General features: G+C 36.1%; 1 protein-coding gene across 1 annotated transcript; it reads right to left on the reverse strand.

Moving 5' to 3' along the window:
- Positions 1-288: 288 nt before the first annotated feature.
- On the reverse strand, positions 289-17353 carry LOC132376074 (protein LEG1 homolog). Its single transcript, XM_059941618.1, has 6 exons — positions 17053-17353; positions 15126-15212; positions 13487-13671; positions 12463-12563; positions 8459-8697; positions 289-422 (listed from the first exon to the last, which is right to left on the reverse strand). The coding sequence occupies exons 1-6, from the start codon at positions 17351-17353 to the stop codon at positions 289-291; spliced, it is 1047 nt and encodes a 348-aa protein (XP_059797601.1).
- Positions 17354-21757: the final 4404 nt, after the last annotated feature.

A 21757-nucleotide genomic window follows, 5' to 3' on the forward strand; every position in this document is an offset into this window, starting at 1 on the left:
CAGAAGAGCCATACAAGTTTATTGTCTGTTTATTAATTTCATAGTGATTTGTGATAGCTTAATACAATTTTCTTTAGATCCTAAACACTTTAAGTGTTAATGAATTCAAAAATCAAGAATTACTAATTGAGCAAAATAATCATTGCATTAAGTTGAATTTAAAGTTAGGAATGCACGGACAAAATCCTAACAAATGAGCATAAGTCAAAAACACCAAAAACAAGAAAACTATATGATTATGATAGTGTTAAATTTTGAAATTACTGTTGCTCAATTTGTTAGAATTGTTCATTTTAATTCATTAATCATTTCCAGAAACGTTGGATTAAAGATTGCAAGGATTGCTTCAAAAATCTTTAGAGCTAGCTTCTTTGCAACCTGTGTCTTCATTAAAATTTTCCATATAGTCAAAGATAGTGAATCTGGGAAAAATATAAAATAATTACATGTAAATTTAAATGTATACCCATTTGCTAAAATGTTTATTTTAAATAAAATTCTATGTATTTGGATACAAATATATATGTACATGAAAATTATACACGTAAAGTTTTTAAATTTAAAATTAATTGACCAGATCTTCATACAAAAATCAGTAAGAAATATAAGCAATTAACCAGAAAACTGGGAAAAGCACACAAACACAAAGAATTGTAAATTCATATAAGAGTGAAGTAGCACTTTCTACATTACACACAAATTATAGAAATTGCTATATGATAGTAGGCTGGAGAAAATAAGAACCTTAATTCATAGTTTTATAACAAAAATGTAAACTCTGAAAATTTTTTTGAATACCATTTGGCAATATATGACCCATCAACTTGAATACATTTCCTTTCTACACATTTATTGGTAAAATAATAAATTATGGCAAGAAGTATATACATAAAATGCCATTGTTCCATTATTGCTACCAGCTTATAACAGAAAATAATGTCCACAGTTATGGTATATTCATTAAATGAAACACTACATATCATTTAAACAGAGTGGGTTGGATCAATATGTCCTGATACAGAAAAAGCTCCATGAAGATTTTCTAGTAAAAAGTATAGTGCAGAGCAGTGAGTATGATTTCATTTGTACGGACAACATAGGTTTTATTTATTCATTTATTTGCTCTGTTTTAAGTATTTTTTAAAATCCAATAAATTTGTACCAAGGACTGATTTTTTAAAATTAGGTGGAAGACCAAGAGATACAAGTGAAGAAAGATGGTAAAGAAGACTTTTATTTTCATTTGATGTGTCACTTAGACTTTTAAAGTTTGAATATATTAAATATACTTAAAAATAAATCAGTAAAATGTACAGTAATTGAAGTGCATTTTAAATAAAGAGAAAATAAGTTAGAGTTTTAAAAACAGTTTTTGAAAAGAAGAAATATTTTAGGTTACATCTGTTACTGTACAAGAGGTAACAGTTTGGCAGTATCCAGAATACTTGGTCCCAGGTATACTTCTTTTTCTTCCTAGGCTCTTTGGGGATAGGAGGATCATGCTTAATTTCCATTAAGAGCTATTTTCATGAACATCCTTTGCTCCTTTCCATGGAGATAAAGCATGTTCCCTGATTAATGGGTGTGAGCCTTCAGTTCATGCTTTTCAATTGGCTAGAGTTAATCTACTAAAGTCCTAAGATCCAGGAATAGCTCTTTTTCTCTTTTTTTCTATCTAGACTAGTGAGGAAGTGATACTAGGATACTGACCTATTCTGCAAACTTTCCCTTGGGTGCCCTTTCCCAGGTCTAGAGTAGGGGTATGTAGTAGGGAGAACATTGTTGCTGCATGTCTAAATCATATTCTTCAATTGTTTTCCAGCATTAAAGCTGAGGTTCCATTCACTCATTCCTTTGCTTGTCTTGACTGGTTTTGATTTTGGATAGGGGCAAAAAAAATGTGATCTTTGGTACTGCACAATTACCAGTACTCATTCCTTGAGGGATTTAACTCATATATATAACACTAGTCATTACTTATATTGGAGGCTGCGAAAGCTAATGTCCACAGAGACTAGGAAGGTAACATAAATGTTTGAGATTAGATAAATATAGAAAATTAGTAGTGGGAGTTGTGCATTGTGCAGCTGTGCACCCAAGGATTGCTGTGTCCATGGGACGCTGTTCACTGGGGCCAAGTGTTTGCAGACCTGGCCATGTGAAAACCCATGGAGGGAATTCAGGGATCCTGGAATTTCACCTTAAGATAAATCTGGGGTGGAGATGAAGAGGGAGAATAATAAAGAGAAAATAAAAAAGAAAATTAGTAGTGATGGTAGCTATAAAAACTATTTCAAGGAGAGGCAGTTCCTACTCAACTTCAGGAACTTGGTGACATGCAGAAATATGGGCCCACCATACCCTGCATTATAATGTTTTTAGTAGAGTCTCAGAAATTTAGATTCTTTTCATGAAATTTATCATTATTATATTTTCACAAATAATTTGATATCTTAAATATCTATATTTGTAGACCAAACGAAAATGCCTTGATCCATTATGGGGCCAGTGGTTTGCAAACTCTAATAATCTCCAAAATACTCTTCAATCCTAGATGTTTCATTATTGATTTTCTCCTTGGATGATCTATCTATTGATATGTTGAAGTCCCCTAGTATTATTTTTTTGCTATTTATTTCTCCCTTCAGATCTGTTAATACGTGCTTTATATATTTAGGTCCTCCTATGTTGGGTGCATAAATATTTACAAATGTTATATCCTCCTGTGGAATTGAACCTTTATTATTATATACTGATCCTCTTTGTCTCTTCTTACAATGTTTGTCTTAAAGTCTATTTTTTCTGATATAAGTATAGCTACCTGAGCTTTCTTTTGGTTTCCATTTGCATGGGGTATCTTTTTCCAACCCTTCACTTTCAGTCTGAGTTTCCTTAAAGCTGAGGTGAGTCTCTGTAGGCAGCATACAGTTGGGTCTTACCTTTTTTCCATTCAGCCATTCTATGTCTTTTGATTGGAGAATTTAGTCCATTGACAGTTAAAGTAATTATTGATAGGTATGGACTTATTGCCATTTTGTTCATTGTTTTCTGGTTGTTTTATAATTCCTTTGTGCTTTTCTTCTTCTCTTGCTCTCTTTCTATGTGATTGATGATTTTCTGTAGGGTATGCTTAGATTCCTTTCTCTTTACCTTTTTTTGTATCTACTATAGATTTTTGCTTTGTGGTTACCATGAGACTTACATAAAATATGTTATATTTATAACAGTCTACTTTAAGCCTACAACTTAAGTTTGAAGATATTCTAAAGTTCTACATTTTTACTCTCATGCCCCACCCCCCAAGTTTTATGTTCTCAGTGTCACAATTGACATCTCTTGTCTTATGTACCCATTAACAAGTAATTGTAGTTATAGTTATTTTTACTCTTTAGTCTTTTAATCTTCATACTAGATTCATAAATGATTAACCCACCACCATTACAACATTAGATTATTCTGAATTTAACTGTATTTTACCTTTATCAATGAGACATATTTTACATGTTTTCCTGTTACTAATTAGCACCCTTTTGTTTCAGCTTTAAAAAGTCCCTTTAACATTTCTTATAAGGCTGCTTCATGGTACTGAACTCCAGCTTTTGCTTTTCTTCAAAAAGCTGCCTTCAATTCTGACAAACAGCTTTGCCAGGTAGAGCGTTCTGATTTGGCAGGTTTCTTCTTTCAGCGCTTTGAATATATTGTGCCACTCCCTCTGGCCTGCAAAGCTCCTGCTGAAAAACCTGCTGACAGTCTTATGGAGGTTCCTTTCTACATAATAAGTTGCTTTTCTTCTGTTATTTTTAAGAGTCTGTCCTTGTCTTTAACTTTTGATAATTTAATTATAATGTGTCTTGGTGTGGGTCTCCTTAGGTTCATTTTATTTGGAACTTAAGCTATCTTTACTCTGTTTAATTTTTTTTTTTTTTTTTTTTTTGGTCACACTGGGATCTTAGTTCTCTGACCAGGGGTCGAATCCATGCCCCCAGCAGATCAGTGGAAGTGCAGAGTCCTAACCACTGGACCACCAGGGAATTCCATGCTTCTTTAGTTGGATGAATTTCAAGGCCTTGTCTTTGAGTTCATTGATCCTTTCTTCCACTTCAACAGTCTGTTGTTGAACCCCTCTATTGAATTTTTCAGTTCAGTTATTGTATTCTTCAGTTCTGTGATTTCTGTCTGGTATTTTCTCTCTGTCAAATTTTTTTTTAAATTAATTTATTTATTTATTTTTGGCTGTGTTGGGTCTTCGTTTCTGTGCAAGGGCTTTCTCTAGTTGCGGCAAGCGGGGGCCACTCTTCATCGCGGTGTGCGGGCCTCTCACTATCACGGCCTCTCTTGTTGCAGAGCACAGGCTCCAGACGCTCAGGCTCAGTAGTTGTGGCTCACGGGCCCAGTTGCTCCACGGCATGTGGGATCTTCCCAGACCAGGGCTCGAACCTGTGTCCCCTGCATTAGCAGGCAGATTCTCAACCACTGCGCCACCAGGGAAGTCCAAATTTTTTTACTTTTACTTTTTTACTTTACAATGTTCATGCATTGTTCTCCTGACCTCAGTGAGCATTTCATGACCAATATTTTGAACTCTTTATCAGGTAATCACTTATCTCTGTTTCATTAGGGTTTTCTTCTGAGGTGTTACCTTGTTCTTTCATTTGGAACATATTCCTTTTTTCTTCACATTTCTTGACTTTCTGTGTCAATTTCTATGCATTGTATAATACAGCCATCCCTCCCTGTCTTGAAGGAGTGGCCTTGTATAGGACATGAAATTTATCATTTAACCCTGACCCAGCTCTTGGTTGTTTCTCAATCTTTGTGATTGTCTAAGCAAATTTTTTGTTGTTCTTAGTGTCTTGCAGTAATTGAGGGTGTGCCAAGACCTGTCAGTGTCCCAAAGGGGAGGATCTCAGGTAGCACCTAGATGTAGGCTGATTGTAAGCTGGATCCTCAGGCAATAGTTTTTGTTTGTTACAGTCCTGTGGAATCCATGAACTTAATCTCTGCTGGAGAGCGCAGCCAGGCACTCAAGGGGTAGCCCCTGCATGGCAGCTGTAAAAAAGTGGGGCACCAAATGTGTGCACAAGTTCCTTTTGAGGATATATCAGCAATCTGGAGTGAGACAGAGGAAGAGTGTGAAGATGGCACCCAGTGGGTTTCCAGTCTCTGGAGAATATTGTAGCCAGCCCCTTGATGTGCATTAAGTTAGAAGACTGCTGTTCATTCTGCAGCTATTAAGATAAGCAAATAGGCCTCTTTCATGGAAAGACCGGGCCCATTTCAGTCTGCTGCCTCTGCTTTGGGCTCTGAGGGGCTTGCCACAGTGAGTTTGCACAAGCCCTTTGAGAAGTATCTCTTAGTTCACTTTAGCCTCCTGGGTCTCATGGATGCAATACCTGTTGCCTTTCAAAGCTAGATGTTTTGGCAGCCCATCTCTCAGGTGGAAGTCTTAAAAGCTGAGATGCCAGATCCAAACCCTTCACTACTCAGGGAGAATCTGGGAGTTGTAAGATCCCTCCGAGGCATGTGTCACTGTGCCAGGGGTGGGGTTTATAGCACAGATTCTCCTTCCTGTTTCAATGTGGGATTTTTTTCTCATTCACCTGATGTGTAGGAGTCACTCAGCTAGTTTCTGGATTCTTTCCAGAAGGAATTGTTTTGTATGTAGCCCTAGATTAAGTGTGTCTATTGAAAGAGGTAAGCTCAGGAGCCTCCTATGTTGCTATCTGAATTGAAGCTTTTGAGATGCCCAAGCTCATTTTCTCCCACTTCTTCACACATCACACTTCAGCAAACAGTTGTCCCCATTCAAAGAAAGGAGGATGAGACAATGACCTTCTTGGTCAGGATGGGGGCAGTGAAGGGGTCAGCTGGCCTCAGCCTTGAAACGTAAAGTTTAATAAGTTTTTAAAGCACTTTTAATTTCATTACCTTGAATCTAGCTTCTGACAGTTTTGAACCTTCACTCAGTCTTCATTGTTTATTTTCAATATCACCCATGAAAAAAACAAAAAACCTATGCAAGCTTTCTTTTCTTACTATTTATTTATTACCTAATATTATTTCTCAGCTTTAATATGAGTTCTTTAGTGTTAGAATATGTGTAGTCAAGGATTAAAAGCTGATGCCACTGAAGATGGAGAGGTTGTTGAGAATTTTACATAATTAGAAATAAAAAAACTCCTCCATGCCAATTCTTATCATCAGTGAAAATGTTAAAGAGCTAACTTGAGGCCTGAAAAGTTTGATTTTACTTATTTATTCAAATGAATTTAACTCAGGTTCCTTGTGAAGAACATCATAAAATACTTCTGGAGACTAAAAAGTGTTAAATGATACTTTGAAAGTATTTTTGTGAATGTAAATATGTATTTCTATTGAATTAATTTAAAATGTTCAGTTTTAAATGTCACTATTTGTATTTTAATTATGCTTTGCTTTCAATATATGTTTTCCCTATCCTCTGCTTATTTGGAAATTCCAAGGCCTTTGGCACTGTTACTGAAGTCTGAGTGTCAGTGGGAATGTGGAGAGTGGTTGGCCATGAGAATAATGGATAGATAATAGTAAATGCCTTATTATGTGATACCTAAACAGTTATGCTATCAAGGTTTATTTTTTTTTAAATCAGTAGTTTTCAATATTTAATCACCAATTTTTTTCTTGTGAGAGTAACTCAAAACCACATATTAAATCCAAAGCTAAATTTCAATAAAATTGAATCTTTTAATAAAATATTGTAGTATGGGCCTTCCAAGCTTTCAAGGACTTTCAACTCTTGACTTAGTTCTTTACCCTTTACATCTTAACAGGGAAGAGCCAGCTTATACCATCCAGGCCTAGAATGCAATTATACTATGTAATAATTTGGCAGAGATGGCTAGGCGACTCCTAAAATTCATGCATCTCCTTTCATGGTGTAGATTTGTCACACAAGAGTGGTTCCTGGGCAACAATTTAATTCCTTAGCCCTCTTTGCATCCAGATATGGGACAATGTGACTATTTCATACCAGTAGAGTATGAGATGAAGTGAGAGAAATATCCAGGCTTTCTCCAACACTATAGTGTCTTTCTGCTGGTGAAATGTGACTAATGTAGAGGTCAGGGTCTGGAAGAACCACAGATGTAAGGATCTTCAGTCTGCTACTCATTGTGTGAAGGAAAGCTGCCACGGACTGAGAACACTGCCCTGGAACCATTACTGGAGCAAGAAAAGACTTCAGTTGCATGAAGCCCCTAAAACGTTTGGGTTTTTTTACTCTACTTAATGCAAATAAGAGTTCAAAAACTTATAGCTTAATGTTTACTTGGCTTTTATGTCTTTTAAATCTTTCAGATTCATTTTTTTGTTTTTAAAATACTAATATTTTAATTATGTTTTAAGTTTGGTTCACTGCATAAGAGCATGTCTGGAAAATTAGGATGATGTAGTAATTCAAACTTGCAATTAAAGATTTCTTCTGGTTTTCACTCTGCTAGGAAACCTTACAATTGAGAGGCTGAAGCAGAATACTTCTGCCATGACTACTAAGGCTGGATGGAGGGAACTCACATAAGTCAGTTTGCTAGTTTTCTCATTAATCACGGCAGGTTTTCTTTTTTTTTTTTTTCTAAATCTGAGAGTGTTATTAAGGTTTTTCTTTAAAAAAATACTATAACAACAACAACAAAAAAGAATATATCTGGGTTTGTAGATGAATAAAGTACACGAAGTAGTCTGGTAGCCTCATGGGTAAATAAGGACCTGTATGGTCAGGCCCCATAAGATGGCTGCTCTTTTGCTGTCTGTATATGCCTTGCTCCACCCGGCACTGCCTTACCCTTAATTTATGTGCATGATTGCCTCCCCCTCCTAAGCTGAAACTTTAATCAGTAACTACCTTTGTGATCAGCTCAACCCTCAGCTAATGATTGTTCTGCAGTCCTCGGACCAGAACGGTTCCAGTATGTTGGGTACTCAACAGGAAAGAGCGGTCCTCGCAAGTTTCCAACTCAAAGAGCTGAGGGGAGGCATATTCCAACAATCCCCCTGGAAACCAAGGAGCCCTTCTGATGTCACGTCCCTTATAACTGATAGCCTCCTCCTCCCCTGTGTAGGGAAGGTTGTTACTGTGTCCTGCCGGCTATTGGCTGTACCACCGTGGGGTGTGGCTCCAGGACCTTTGCCTCTGACTTCGTAAGATTTCTTGTGCAGTAAATGGCTGAAGTCTCTGTAGCTGACATGGCTGGGCTGTTGCAAGGATTGCAGGACTGTGGGGTGCAGTCTAACAGGACCCATAAGAAAGGACAAGCCATGAATGCAAAGACCAAAATGTGTGTAATGGATACCCTTAAGAAACCATGACCTTCTTTGAGAGTGTGTGCTTTAACAACATATATCTCTGATAATCATTATTTCTTCCTTTATCTGTTCAACGCAATATTGATTTTCTTTAAGGTATTGTTTATAAGGCCTTTACCTGTAGCGTTATCCACTTCGTGAAGAAGATTTAGACCAAGCAGGACTGTGTTCTGAAAGTCAGTAAAGTCACAGATGAAGGGGGCTTTATCCCCATCAACAAGCACTCGTGGTGGCAGGCCCTTCTGGAACTCAGATATTCGAATAAAGGTTGTAGGAAAGCAGGCTGCAGCTAAATAGTCCAAAGCCACACACCAATCTCTTCCAAAATCTGCTTCTGGTTTAGAATAATATTCTAACCTAAAAGACAAGTGGAAACATGTACAATTATAATTACTCCACTCAGAATTTCAGCCTCGTCATTTTCTAGGAAAGATCACCTTCTGCCAACAAACTAAGAATGTAGTTTTTAGTTCTAGAATGTGATGGCTTGAGTGCCTGCCTTTGAAGATATAAGTAATTAAAATTTTAAATTTGGAAAGGACCATCCCATCAGTTGTTTATATTTTATTTTGAGTTTTTTTTTAATCTCTATTAACCAGATACCTTATACCTTGGGAATCATATAACCAGGTGTTAGACTATGACTAAGTAGTAGAAATGTGAGATAAAAATCAAAGTTTCCAAGATAAAGTCTCTGCTAGACTCAGACATCCTTAGTAAAACTGTTGATTTCCTGGGGTCAGGAGACCCCTAAAACACTGAGCATCTTAGAGAGACAGATGTCTGATTTTCTGGTCTGATTTTCTGAATACATGGGTTTTTTTCTAGTGGAGGAAATCTGCTGGGAAACCAAACTCTCACTTATTTGGGGAACAAGTTATTACAGTGGAAAGGTTACGGTGTAGTAATTCGTTTTATAACTATATAATTCATGGCTCCTGTCCCCACCCACTGCTGAACAACTTGCAGGTTTTGAACAAAGTTGTTCCCCCTGAAACACTGTCTAGTCCCTGCTTTGCTCACCAGCTACATCCTCTTTTAAGTCTCATCATAGGTGTCACCTCCTTCACAAAGTTTGCCATCCCACCTGAGGTGGAATCAACTACTTCCTACTCCACTATATTCCCAAAGCACTCTATTACTCATATATTTAAAAGTTTGTTTTCTCGTTAGATTATATTCAATTTTCTAGTAATTAGGTTATATTCTAATTTTTCTGTTTCCAAAGTACATACGTAGGATCTATTAAACAGAAAACATTTGCATCATGTTTGTCAATGTTAAGCAAATCATAACATAACCCAGAGAAGAAACCTTGCTGTGTTTCGCTCACATGCACACAGGCTCCTTCCTGCCTCTAACACCCAGAAGTGGAAGACTGCATACAGTGTGCTCTTAATGAGAGAAGAGTTTAGTATGGATTCACAGTTGACTATTTTTAGTCACATCACAGCTGATTATGAAGTAAGGATTAAAGGAAATGTGAATTCATAAGGATTTTGACCAATAGCCACGTAGCCCTAGTAACAATGGATTAAACAAATTGCAAGGGAGTCAGCAACACTAGGAAAGGGAGAAAGGGATGTGGGCACCAGATCAAGACACAGAGGCCATAGGAGCACAAGTGAAATTCAATGGAAGCCTTTCACATTATTCTATTGAATGTGCTATTGAACAATTCAACCAATAAGTCAGTTAAAATATGTCCAAGCAAAAAGAAAAATACACCTTAAAAGGCTCATTTTAATTTAAAATATATTTTAAAACATGAAATATATACATGTACCAGCCAATCTGAGGATCCAGGACCACAGAGTTTTATTTAAGTATATGTAGACTACACAGGGTTCAGTATTGTCTCATGTAAAGAAACAACTCCTAGTATTTATTTTTACCTAAAGAAAATAACTCATGAGGTTTTAAGGAAGTTCCCCAGGCTGTACAGATTGTAAACATGGCCTCAATTCTTCAATACTCTCTATGTCCCTGTTTTTTGGCATGTCATCTTCCAGTGCCCCTTCCCCAGATGCATACTACCATGTATAAAATAGATAAACAAGGATTTACTGTATAGCACAGGGGACTATATTCAATATCTTGTAATAAACTATAATGGAAAAGAATAAAAAAGAATATAGATACATATGTATGTATATGCACATATACATGTATATAAATATATATATGTACATATACATGTATATAAATATATATATATTTATATACATATATGTATAAAACCAAATTACCTTGCTGTATACCTAAAACTAACACAATATTGTCAATCAACTATACTTCAATTAAAAATTTAAAAATATGTATTAGCCCACTTGACACAGCATAAGCTTAAAATGCATTTTCACACTTGGTTTCTCTCTCTTGCTATTCTGTCATCACAGTGGAGAACACCCAGTCTTGCCTGATGGAGAACGAGAGACAAGTGGAGCAGAGCTGAGCTTTCCCACTCACCCCTGCGGGGCTGGTAAAAATCAGCCAACATGACATGAGCCCAGGAAAGATCCGCAGAGCTGCCCAGTTAAGCCTCAGGCACGTGAGCAATCAACGCTTACTGTCCTATGAGGCTGAGGGTTAATGGCTGTTGATTGTGCCTCACATTCTTGTGAGAAAAACTGGATGCAATACAGGGCCACGCATCTAATTAATTGCAGAGTCAGGACTGAAACCCTAGCAACTTGGCTTTAAAGCTCATGTTCTTTACAACTGCCCTCTACTGCCTCTTGTGATGATAATAGTTACTTTACATTGACTGCTTCTCATGTGACAGTGGTATGTTAAGCCTGATGCATATATAGACTTAATCCCCGAAATTACCCTATGTAGTATGTACTGTCATTATTACAAGTTCAAAGATGAGAAAACTTGAGTTTGTCACTGTTTGGATTGACCAATTTAATACCTAGTTGTTGAAACCAATAGGTAAAGGAGGACATATGCTGTGAATCTGCTAATCAGGTGATTTATTTACCTTATTGGATGATGGAGTTCATGAGACAGACAACAACCAGTGGAATATGAGGTACCCAACATTCTTGCCTGGATTTACAAATTTGCTTGTATAATGCCAATGAGCCCTGATTTTTGTTGTTGTTGTTCCTGTTTTATACTATACCCAGATTTCTAGCCCATACTTCACTCTTGGGGATTGACTCCACCCCCTAAATAGCGTCTGTAATCATTGATTTTATGCACCAACTTGACTGGGCCACAGGGTGCCCAGATATTTGGTCAAACATTATTTTGGGTATTTCTGTGAGGGTATTTTTGGAAGATATTACCATATAAATCTGTAGGCGGAGTAAAGAAACTTGCCCTCTATAATGTGGATAGGCTTCCTCCAATCAGTTGAAAGCCTGACTAGAACAAAAAATTAATCTTTCAGTGAGTAAGAGAGAATTCTCTTGGCTGAGGCCTTCAAACTGAGACATAGGCTCTTCCTGGTTCTATAGCAGCTGCAGCCTTTTTACTTGAACTGGACATTGGCTTTGCAAATTATAGATTTGCCACCCTCCATAGTCATAGGAGCCAGTTCCTTACAAAAAATCTATATCTATCTATCATGTATCTATAAATCCATCATCTCCTATTGGGTCTGTCTCTGTGAAGAACACTAACTAATACAGTGCTGTTCACATCTTAACACAAATCATTCTTACACTCTCACATCTAGGTGTATAATACTTCTAAGTGTACCTGTGGAGTGGCTTGATAATCTTCTAGGCTATTTTGTATGCAAACCCTGATGCTACTGAATTTTCTTCCCCAAGTATGTAGCCACCATATTATGTGTCTATGATTAAAAAAAAACAGTGATAATTTCTTTTCTTTTTTTTTTTTAATAGAGAGAAATTGGTTGTATGTTTTTTTGGTTGGGTGGGTGGTTGGTTGGTACAAGATTTTTCTTCTCAAATTTTTGCCCCTTCTTCATAAAACAATTTTTAAGCCTGACCATACTAAAATAATCACACATCATCATTAAAATCCCCAATGATTAAATATAATATTTAATAGGAAGATTGATATTAGAAAACGAATAAAAAGGCATAAATAAGCTGAAAAATTATTTGCCATATTAAGTAGAAATAACTTGGGATCCATTCTTACCTATCTTCAAAAATTTTGTAAGCATCTTTCAAGGCTGAGAGATGTGCATCCCACAAGTACTTCAACAAGTCATCAAAGCTACTAGAAGGTGACTGCAAACGCTATAGTAGAGAGAAGAAATTTATTCATATTTGAGCAACTATAACAATTCTTCTCTACAATTTAATTTTGTTCACATTTACAATTTAACAATATTCTACATGACAGGAAAGTTTTGTTTCTATGGATTAATTTTTGTAAGCCATTAGTGACTAACACTCTGTAAAGACTATAATAATTATCTATTATTAGTAGTAATACTGAGTGCATCTATAAGAGACGAACTGCATGTGTTTTCCCAAAAGTCAGTATTTTATACTGACCAAGAGAACTTTACTTTTTGTTTATCAGTTGTTTTTCTGCTACCATAGTTGAAATTACCACAAAAGTTTAACATTAAGAAAAGTGGGAAATTACCAGAATATTTAATTTAATCACATCTTTAAAAATGAACTAATAATCTATAGAACAAGTAAATTTATCTTTTAGCATTGATTTTGGTTCATGACTGTGCTTAACCAATGTAGTTTATTTTGGTCACTGAATATTTGGTTTTGATTGCCACATAATTGTTTAGTTATACCTATTTGTGACCGCTTATCAAATCACTTGAAATAAGTTAATTGACTATTCTAAAACCAACTCCATAATCATATTTCTCCCAAGTGTTATTGCTCAGTTGACTTGAAGGTTCAATTTACCAGAATAATCCTTTCATTCAGTGAGATATCCTATGTGCTCTCACATTTATGTATGGCTTATTTAGGGTGAGAAGAGTGGATAGATTTTCTGTTTCAGAGGGTGTAAATGACATGTAATGCCCTGCTGTAATGTAATGATATTAATATAACTGGCATAAAATTTTACATTTTTATAGCATATAATGCACACAAAAACCTAAACGGAAAGCATTACACAAAAAAAAGAAAAAGAAATTCTCTTACCACCTCCTAAGAAAGTAAATTATAAAACTTAATAAAGGTACCTTGTAGAGGGCATTCCACTTGTTCATCGTCTTAGGAAAGGATGACTGACAACTAGAAATATTAAGACAAAACTTTGTCTGGTCCTTCGGCGGTGGCAAAAGCAGGACTTGATCTGATGATATCCCCATTATGCCAGAATCAACCGCAGCAAGGAAGGGTAGTGCACATAGAAAGTAATTTATATCTGTAATTGCAAAATACTTATTATTACCACAAGCACTAACAAATGTGATAGAGGATATTTTAAAGTAATCTGTAAATCATTAAGCAAAAACTCACAGATCCAGAAACATGAAAAAAAGTCACTGCAAAATATTAAAAATCTCCCTAAGGATCATCTACATAACTTTAACATGTTTCTGTTAATAACTCTACAATTGGAAATGAATATGGGTTAAAATAGTCGACTACAATATTTTAAAACAAAAAGTAATTTTAATGAATTTGGTACCATTCATTTTTCAAAGCATTATGTAAAAATGGAAGAAATATATCTACTTGTGCACAGAATGATACAACACCTCTAGCTGAGGTTTTACCATGAAATGTGATTTTTTTCTGAATTATCTTAATATGGTTATAGTATTGATATTTTGTATTTTATTTAACCAAGTTTAATGTGCAACCATGATGTCACAAAGTCCTTGTCTTACATTAGGTCTTTAAAGCAAAAATGTTGGGTAAGTGTTGGCAATAGATCTTTGGATAATTAAATTAACACTGAATTAAGATTTTTTAAATTTCTCTCTAAATGGAACCTATTCCAGCAAATTTAGACATCATGATATAGTTGACTGTAAAGCTTGTTGTACTGATTCCCACTGGTGATGCAGAACATTTTTCATCATAGACATGTATTTTGAATGCAGTCCTACGCCCCAGGGTAGCAGGCTTATACTCCAAACTATGGAGTCCATGTGAGACAAAAGAAGCCTGAATTCTAGATCTGTAGTCGTGACTATTTGTGAGTCTTTGGAAAGACTCCACTGGTATCCTATGAGAAAAATAGGTAAAGGTGTATATGATGTGTGTCACTGCAAGAAAGTGAAATTTAATGTGACCTTGTTTCTAATTATTGGGAAATATGTCTAAGAAAGCGTGTGTAAATTAATTTCACTACTAAAATACAAAATAAAGTTAAAGAATTAGAAACTACCTTCTAATTATTTTAGTATTAAATATCTGACAGAGGCCTTAGATTACTGATTGATAGAACGATTTGTGGTAGATTAATCTCTGACATTTTATGAGTTTCAAAGTTAAACACATTTTATCTGAGCAAAATGAGAAGAAAGCATTATTTTCTTGTCCTCTCCTTTCTCATCCTTCCTCGTCCTTGGAGACTCCTCTGGCTAGTGGGACCTCCCATCTAACTGCCAATGCTGGTCGTTCAAAGGCCATCGTCCTTTGCTGTTCCTCAATTCAGTCCCCGTGTGAAATATGTCCGAAGGAATCATTATTGAAATTGTGGCCATAAATCCTAGAATGTGACATAAAGGCCACAAAGTACATGATGAAGTAAATTCCTTTTTACAGAGGAATAGCGCTGTTTTTGTTTTGTCTCTGTCCCTCAGATTTTAGGTTGAATATTTTCTTTGCAGGAAGGTTATTACCTATTTTGCTATTAAATGAACATACCAGCCCACCAACTGTCCACAGAGATGCACAAACGATCTCCAGATTCATAGCCACAGTCTGTCCTTCGGCTGGGATCAACTAATCTGCCTAGAAGAGAGAGGATGCATGGATTATTTATTATGCACATTTTGAAGATGGTAATAATTGTCCCTTACCTAGGCGCAGTTTGTTTGCAAAGATGCACAAACATTTCTCTTCTGATGACTTGTGTTTATCTTCCTATCACTCTTTACCCTTCATTTCCCATCTCAGAACCAAGTTCTATTCCTTCATCTAACATCACCGCGGTATTCCACTTTTGGGTTATCTGTTTTGAATATTATTTGCTTTTGTGACTATTCTCCTTTTCCTAACCTAATCGTTCTCAAAGCAATGATTGATAAAGAACCTGTTAATGCTGTTAACCTGCATGAATGTTACAAGTGTGAGTTTTCCTAATTGATTATTCCTCAGGCTGCACACGCACACGCGCGTGCACACACACCTGCACTCAGTCACATATACCTATGCCATGCTATTTCCAGGCTCTGTTCTGTAGCTTAATTTTCCATATTATTAAATCAGAATAGAATTTCTGGTGGTGGACCTAGGCATTGATATTTTTAAAAACTAGGTGGTTGTTTTCAACGTGCAGCTACACACGAGAACCTCTGCTTTTGTTCATTCTTTTATTCCCTAGTAGATTTTGTTTCTTTTTCCACAGTGAAATTCTGTCCACATTTCAAATCTCAGTTCAAATGCATTTTTTTTTCTGATTACTCCAGCTGACTCCACTGTGTCCCTTGTTTTGCACTTTAATTTTTAACAAAGGGTTGTTATTTATTGTTCTCTGTTTAATTTCTAATACCTTTCCTGTTTCAATTGTGTTGTAAGGTCTTTGACGGCAGGGAAACTGTCTGCAATACTTACTTACCCGCACCCCACAGCTGCTTTTAGAAAATGCCGGAGACATATAAGCCCATCATTAGATGAGTTTAGTCAGGCTTGATCATAATATGTGAATGTAATGAAAGAATAAGAAAAGCATTCAGCCTCTATCTACCGCTGGCCCCCAGGCCCCGGAGTCTGGCGTGCCTCCCATGGTGGGCTATGTGCTAATGATTTCTCCTGGATCTCTATCTTTTTGACTCTGAGGAAAGCCAGATAAATAGGAGTTGTTTTGAGTCTCAAGACATCACCTGACAAAAGTGGATGAATTGCCAACTTCAGTAGCTCCTGTATGTGACTCCTCCTCAGATCTTAGACAAACCTTAATCTTCTCCCTATATTTTTTCCAGCAGAACAGAACAAATTTCCTTATTGGTGGTGTTATCAGTATGGAGTGAATGAGGTACCACTCTGTTTCTTGAGCTTCTCCGTCAGCCAAAATATCTTATAATTTGTGAGTCTTTGGCCCAAACATATCTTCTAACTAAACACTAGAATGTATTTTATTTTTGAAAGGAATCAATCTTTTGCAGAGAAACATCCTCATGAAGAAGGTGCCACTCCTGCTTCTCTCCATCTCCATGTATAGGTTATCATAGTTAGAACTTTAAGAAATTCAAACTAATTTGACATCACCTTCTGCTTTTAATCCATATCTCCTTGACTGTTTTGTTCATCCCAGTGCTTAGAATAGAGTCTGGCACCTAGTAGGAGTTCCATAAATATTTGTAGAATGCCCAATAGGTTGGATATGAAGTCTTTTTGTGTTTGGCAACTATGCCATATGCCCCATTGCAGTTTCTAGTCAAAACAGGCAACACAGAAAGATTGATGGAGGAGAAGGAGAAGCAGTAGAAAAATAAGGGTTATGAGGGGAAAAGAGGAAAAAGAAAAGAATCAATTTTCAAAGACATGCTATGGTGTATACAGAGTTCCATTTCCCAATTACAACATGGTTATATTGGAAGATCATTAGAATAAAAACAAGGGTCATTCTTACCTGTAGTATATTGCCAGCCATGCTGCAAAGGCAATCCCCATAAAAAATTTTGTTCATTATCTGGTGCAAATTTTTCAAAATAACTGGCTGTTTTGTTCATGAGGATTTTATACATCCCCATTCTCTTAGAATATACCCAGGGATCAATAACATACTTTCCATTCTCCACCCTGTAGTCACTGAACTGACCAGGACTCTCACTCCACAGTGGGGGATACAGATCTGAGAGACTGAAAGCTCCTGCTAAAGAAACAGAAATGCAACCAACTAGTGCACAGGCCCAAGGAGGAAGGAAAGCCATCACGCCAGAGCTGGGGGTGGAGATTGTGGCAGAGCTTTTATTGGGACGTGGAGGAAGAAGTCATGGTATTTGCTTATATCCTAGCAAATCAAATCTCTGTTCTTTTTCCTGGAGATGATAGTCCTTCCCTGGGAAAGTCTTACCAGTGAAAACAAGCTGCTTACCCAGGTAAAGAGAACAAACTAGAGGATACCAGAAGGGAGAGAGAAGGGAAGGGGGGCAATTCGAGGTAGGGAATTAAGAGGTACAAACTACTATGTATAAAATAAATAATCAACAAGATCATATTATACAGCACAATATATATCTATATATATAAAAATATATAGCTATTATTTTGTAATAAATTTAAATTGAGTATAATCTATAAAAATGTTGAATCACTATGTTGTATACCTGAAACTAATATAATATTGTACATCAACTATACTTCAATTTTAAAAAAGGAAATGAAAAAAATGGCGGGCTTCCCTTGTTTAATAACATCATCAATATGTTATTCACATGACAGTTGAAAAAAGCTGTTGAAAATTTTAATGTTGAATGAGTCAATATTTTAAACACTTTTAGGAAACTGCTACTATATTTACATTGTCCTTTAATGCCTATGAAGTTAAGCACACTCCTACACATCTGTCTTGACCTTATTCATCTAGAAATATAAAGACATGGAATTTACTTATCTTTGCAGAAAAGAGTTTACATAGCAAACCTGAGATTGCTATTATAAGAAAAACCTGCTGGCAAGGTTGACCCTTGGCTGGCATTTGTGTACTTGGCTCTCAAAGTTCCCAATCTACAGCTAAGTGACAAGGTGATTAACTGTACCTAGACTGTGCAAACAATAAGGTATGTGTGAAACACCTGCTTCCTTGTAGAGTCTGGAATTTTCATATGTGACCAGCCCCCTAGTAAGCCAGAGGATGCCTATGTGACTAGACCCCCATAAACATCTTGGGCACTGAGCTTTTAATGGGCATCCCTGGGTGGAAACATCACACATATGTTGCTGCACGTTTGTTGCTGTGGGGAAAGTGTGCCCAGTGTGACCTCTCACCGGAGGGAGAGAGCATACCTGGAAACCTACACGTGCATTCCTCTAGACTCTGCCTGTGTCTTTTCCCTTAGGGTTCAGCTGCATATCCTACTACATCACTGTAGAGAATCTTATCCATGAGTATAACTACATGCTGAGTCCTGTGAGTACTTCTAGAGAATGTTTGATCATAGGTCCCTGATGGAAAACCTTCAGATGAGCATTAGTTTATCTCTCACCAAAGACTAAGAAAAAACTTTTTATACGTTTAGTTAGTATATTTATTGAATATGAAAACTGCTAGCTCCCATACTGAATCACATATCTCTAGATTCCAGAGGGAAAGACAGTCTAACCGATTCTAATTTCAGGTGTAATTTTCAACTAATATAAAAAAAATTCCTGGTGATTACAATTTCATTATAAAGGAATGGAATCCTCTAAAAGGGCTGAGTTTTCTCCATGCAAAAGCTATTCAACAGTGTTTTGGAGGGGGGGCAATGTACGTGAAATTGATATATTGGCTAACATATAAAATAGTTGAATTTTGGAACTCCTGCATCAGAACCTAAAGAATAGCTTAGGTTAGGATGGCCTATAATATTATAGATAAAACTACAGACACCTTCCAGGAGTTCCCGAGCCTAAATTATGATTTAAAAATATATCACATATGATATTAGAGTACTTCCGTCTCAAAAAGAAGCTTTAATATATTGCACAGTAAATATGAATGTTGATATACTAGGATTTATGAAAAATATATGAAAGATCCACTTAATAGAAGTTTCTGTTGCAAGGGAGAAGCTTGAAGTGTGCCTGTGTATCCAATAGGCCAAGCCAGTTCGTTGGCTAAAATTCCTAGTTAATTTCCAATTTTTCTTCTTCCTTAGAATTTTAGTTAGGAACATGGACAACCAGAATTAAGACTACATTTCCAGTATCCCTGGCCCAAGGAACCACGTTACTAATGGCTGGCCACTGGAACATAAATGGAAATGGTGCCCCCATGTCCCTTAAAAGAAGAAGACATGCCACTTCCTTATCCCTTCATCTGTGTTGTGGTTTGGATTGTGAAAGTGATGGCTAAAATTCCATCTCGACACTTAAGGACAATGATACTATCTTGGGAATGGTAGAATGCAAGGTAGATCCCCGAGCACTGTGGAGCCATACTTTCATCCTTCTTCTATTCCCCAGCCTTGGTCGAAGAGTAGAAAGATTTAGAGTGTTTTGTATGCAAAGCACATGGCTTTATGCTCACATATGAAGAGTCCTAGTAATCAATAAAATTCTTTGAACTGTCAGAAACAGAAGGTATAGTCAACGTTTCTAAAATAAAGTATCCCTACTCCAATAAAAATTAATTTTAAAAAACAAATAAAATAAAATAAGGTATCCCTAAATATTTAACTGGTTTATACTTAAGAGCATGTAAAATATTTTATAGTTAATATTTTAATTACACGTGATATATTTATACAAGTGTAATAGTATAGCAGATAGGCTATATTTTTCCTGATTAAATATTCCTTGGTTATACTTTTTTGTCTGAAATGGGTTATTATTAACTCCTTCGTAAAATTATCTTTATTCCCTCTACTATGGAATGAAATATAAAGGGAAAGAAGCAAAAACCAAAACCAAAATAAAAAAAGACAAAACACCAAAACTGCATCTTCATTGGAACAAGGACATGGATATACTTGAAAATTATACACTAGAAACATATTTAAAACAAAGATGTACCCTGAACTCCTTGACCTGGTATGCAGGTTAAACATTAACTTTTTGGGAGATCTAGAGCCACAAGAGGAGAATATCACTAGACACCCTGTTTGAAACCCCAGAAGAGAAGAAAGTGCGAGATAAATCACATCTACACATGATTTTGATTACCTAACTCTTACCCTTTGATTGAGGGCACTGTCCCTACAATCTCCACCAGCTTTCTACAAGACTTATTGGTTATCTCTTTAAATTTTCCATTTTTAAAAAATTACCTAATTCTAAGAGCTATCACTCCATTTCTGGAACACTGCAAAGTTAGGGTACTGCTGTCCCGAATTCTTGTCCCTCCTGATCCAATCCATCTTATGCAGTGCATTCAGAATAAGATCTCATGGCACTGTTTTGATCTTGTTATGACACCATTCAAGATATTACTATAAACCCTGCTCTCCACTTAACCAAGTCCAGACTACAATGTTTTGATCACCTGTCAGCTTTTCAACCTTATCCAACTATCTTCATTACAGAGAAATACCTCATCCACTGTCCCTTTGAATAATCCATTTGTGGTTTTCACACTTTATGTTTGATTGTAGCTTTCTCCTTCTCATCTCCACTTTACCCTATTGTACTTTTTTCAGTCAGCTCAAGTTCTATTCTCAAAAATCTTCCATGATTCAGCACATTGCTTTGCATGCAATAGATACACTTTCAGTGGACTTAATTTCATTTGCCTTTAAGAAATGAGATGTATTCTGAATATATTCTGAATAGGCCAATGTAAAAAGAGTTCAGTTACTCTGAAGAGTACAGTACGTAATGTTTCTTTTTTTCCTCTGGATACTTTCAGGAGTTTTCTTTGTTTTCAGCAGTTTGCATATAATATGCTAATGATTTTTTAAAATTTATGCATCCTGTTTGATGTTTTCTGTACTTCATGGGTTTGTAGTTTTATGTGTCATTAATTTTGGAAAATTCTGAGTCATTAGTATTTCAAATATTTCTTCTGCCCCATTCTCTTTTTTCTTTTCTATTTTTCCCTATCTTTTATTCATTTATGTTTTGGTAATTTCTATTCACCTATTTTCAAGTTCACCAATTTTTTTTTTGCCTCAGCAAAGTATATTAATGAGATATTGATATACCTTTCATAGACATTCCTCATCTCTGTTAACATTTCCATTTCTTATTTCTTAAGGTTTCTATCCTTTTGCTGAAATTAGCTGTATGATCTTGTATGTTGACCACCTCTTCCATTAGGGACTTTAACATATCAATCTTCGATATCTGAGTCTGGTGCTAATTTCTTTCCAGCTTGGAAGTACATTCATTTCTTTGACTTCATATGCTTCAAAAAAAATTTTGAGCATGGCAACGTACCAAAAAGGAATAATAAACATTAATTTTTTTTTGTACAAAGACAGGCTACATTAAATTCTGAGCTATTGGAACTTAGGTCATCTAGGTGCAGAAGTGCTCTTCACCCTCCTCTTGTTCTAGTTTTAGGCCTTCTGCCATGTATTTCCTTTTCCCCATGTTTACACAATTTTTATCTTACCTTCTCCCAGTGTCCTGAGAGTGACAGTTTGTTGCCGTATTATTCCCACACACAGAGATTAGGACTTCTGTTCCATAAA

This window comes from Balaenoptera ricei, chromosome 12 (genome assembly GCF_028023285.1).
Source record: "Balaenoptera ricei isolate mBalRic1 chromosome 12, mBalRic1.hap2, whole genome shotgun sequence".
In the NCBI taxonomy this organism is placed as follows: Eukaryota; Metazoa; Chordata; class Mammalia; order Artiodactyla; family Balaenopteridae; genus Balaenoptera; species Balaenoptera ricei.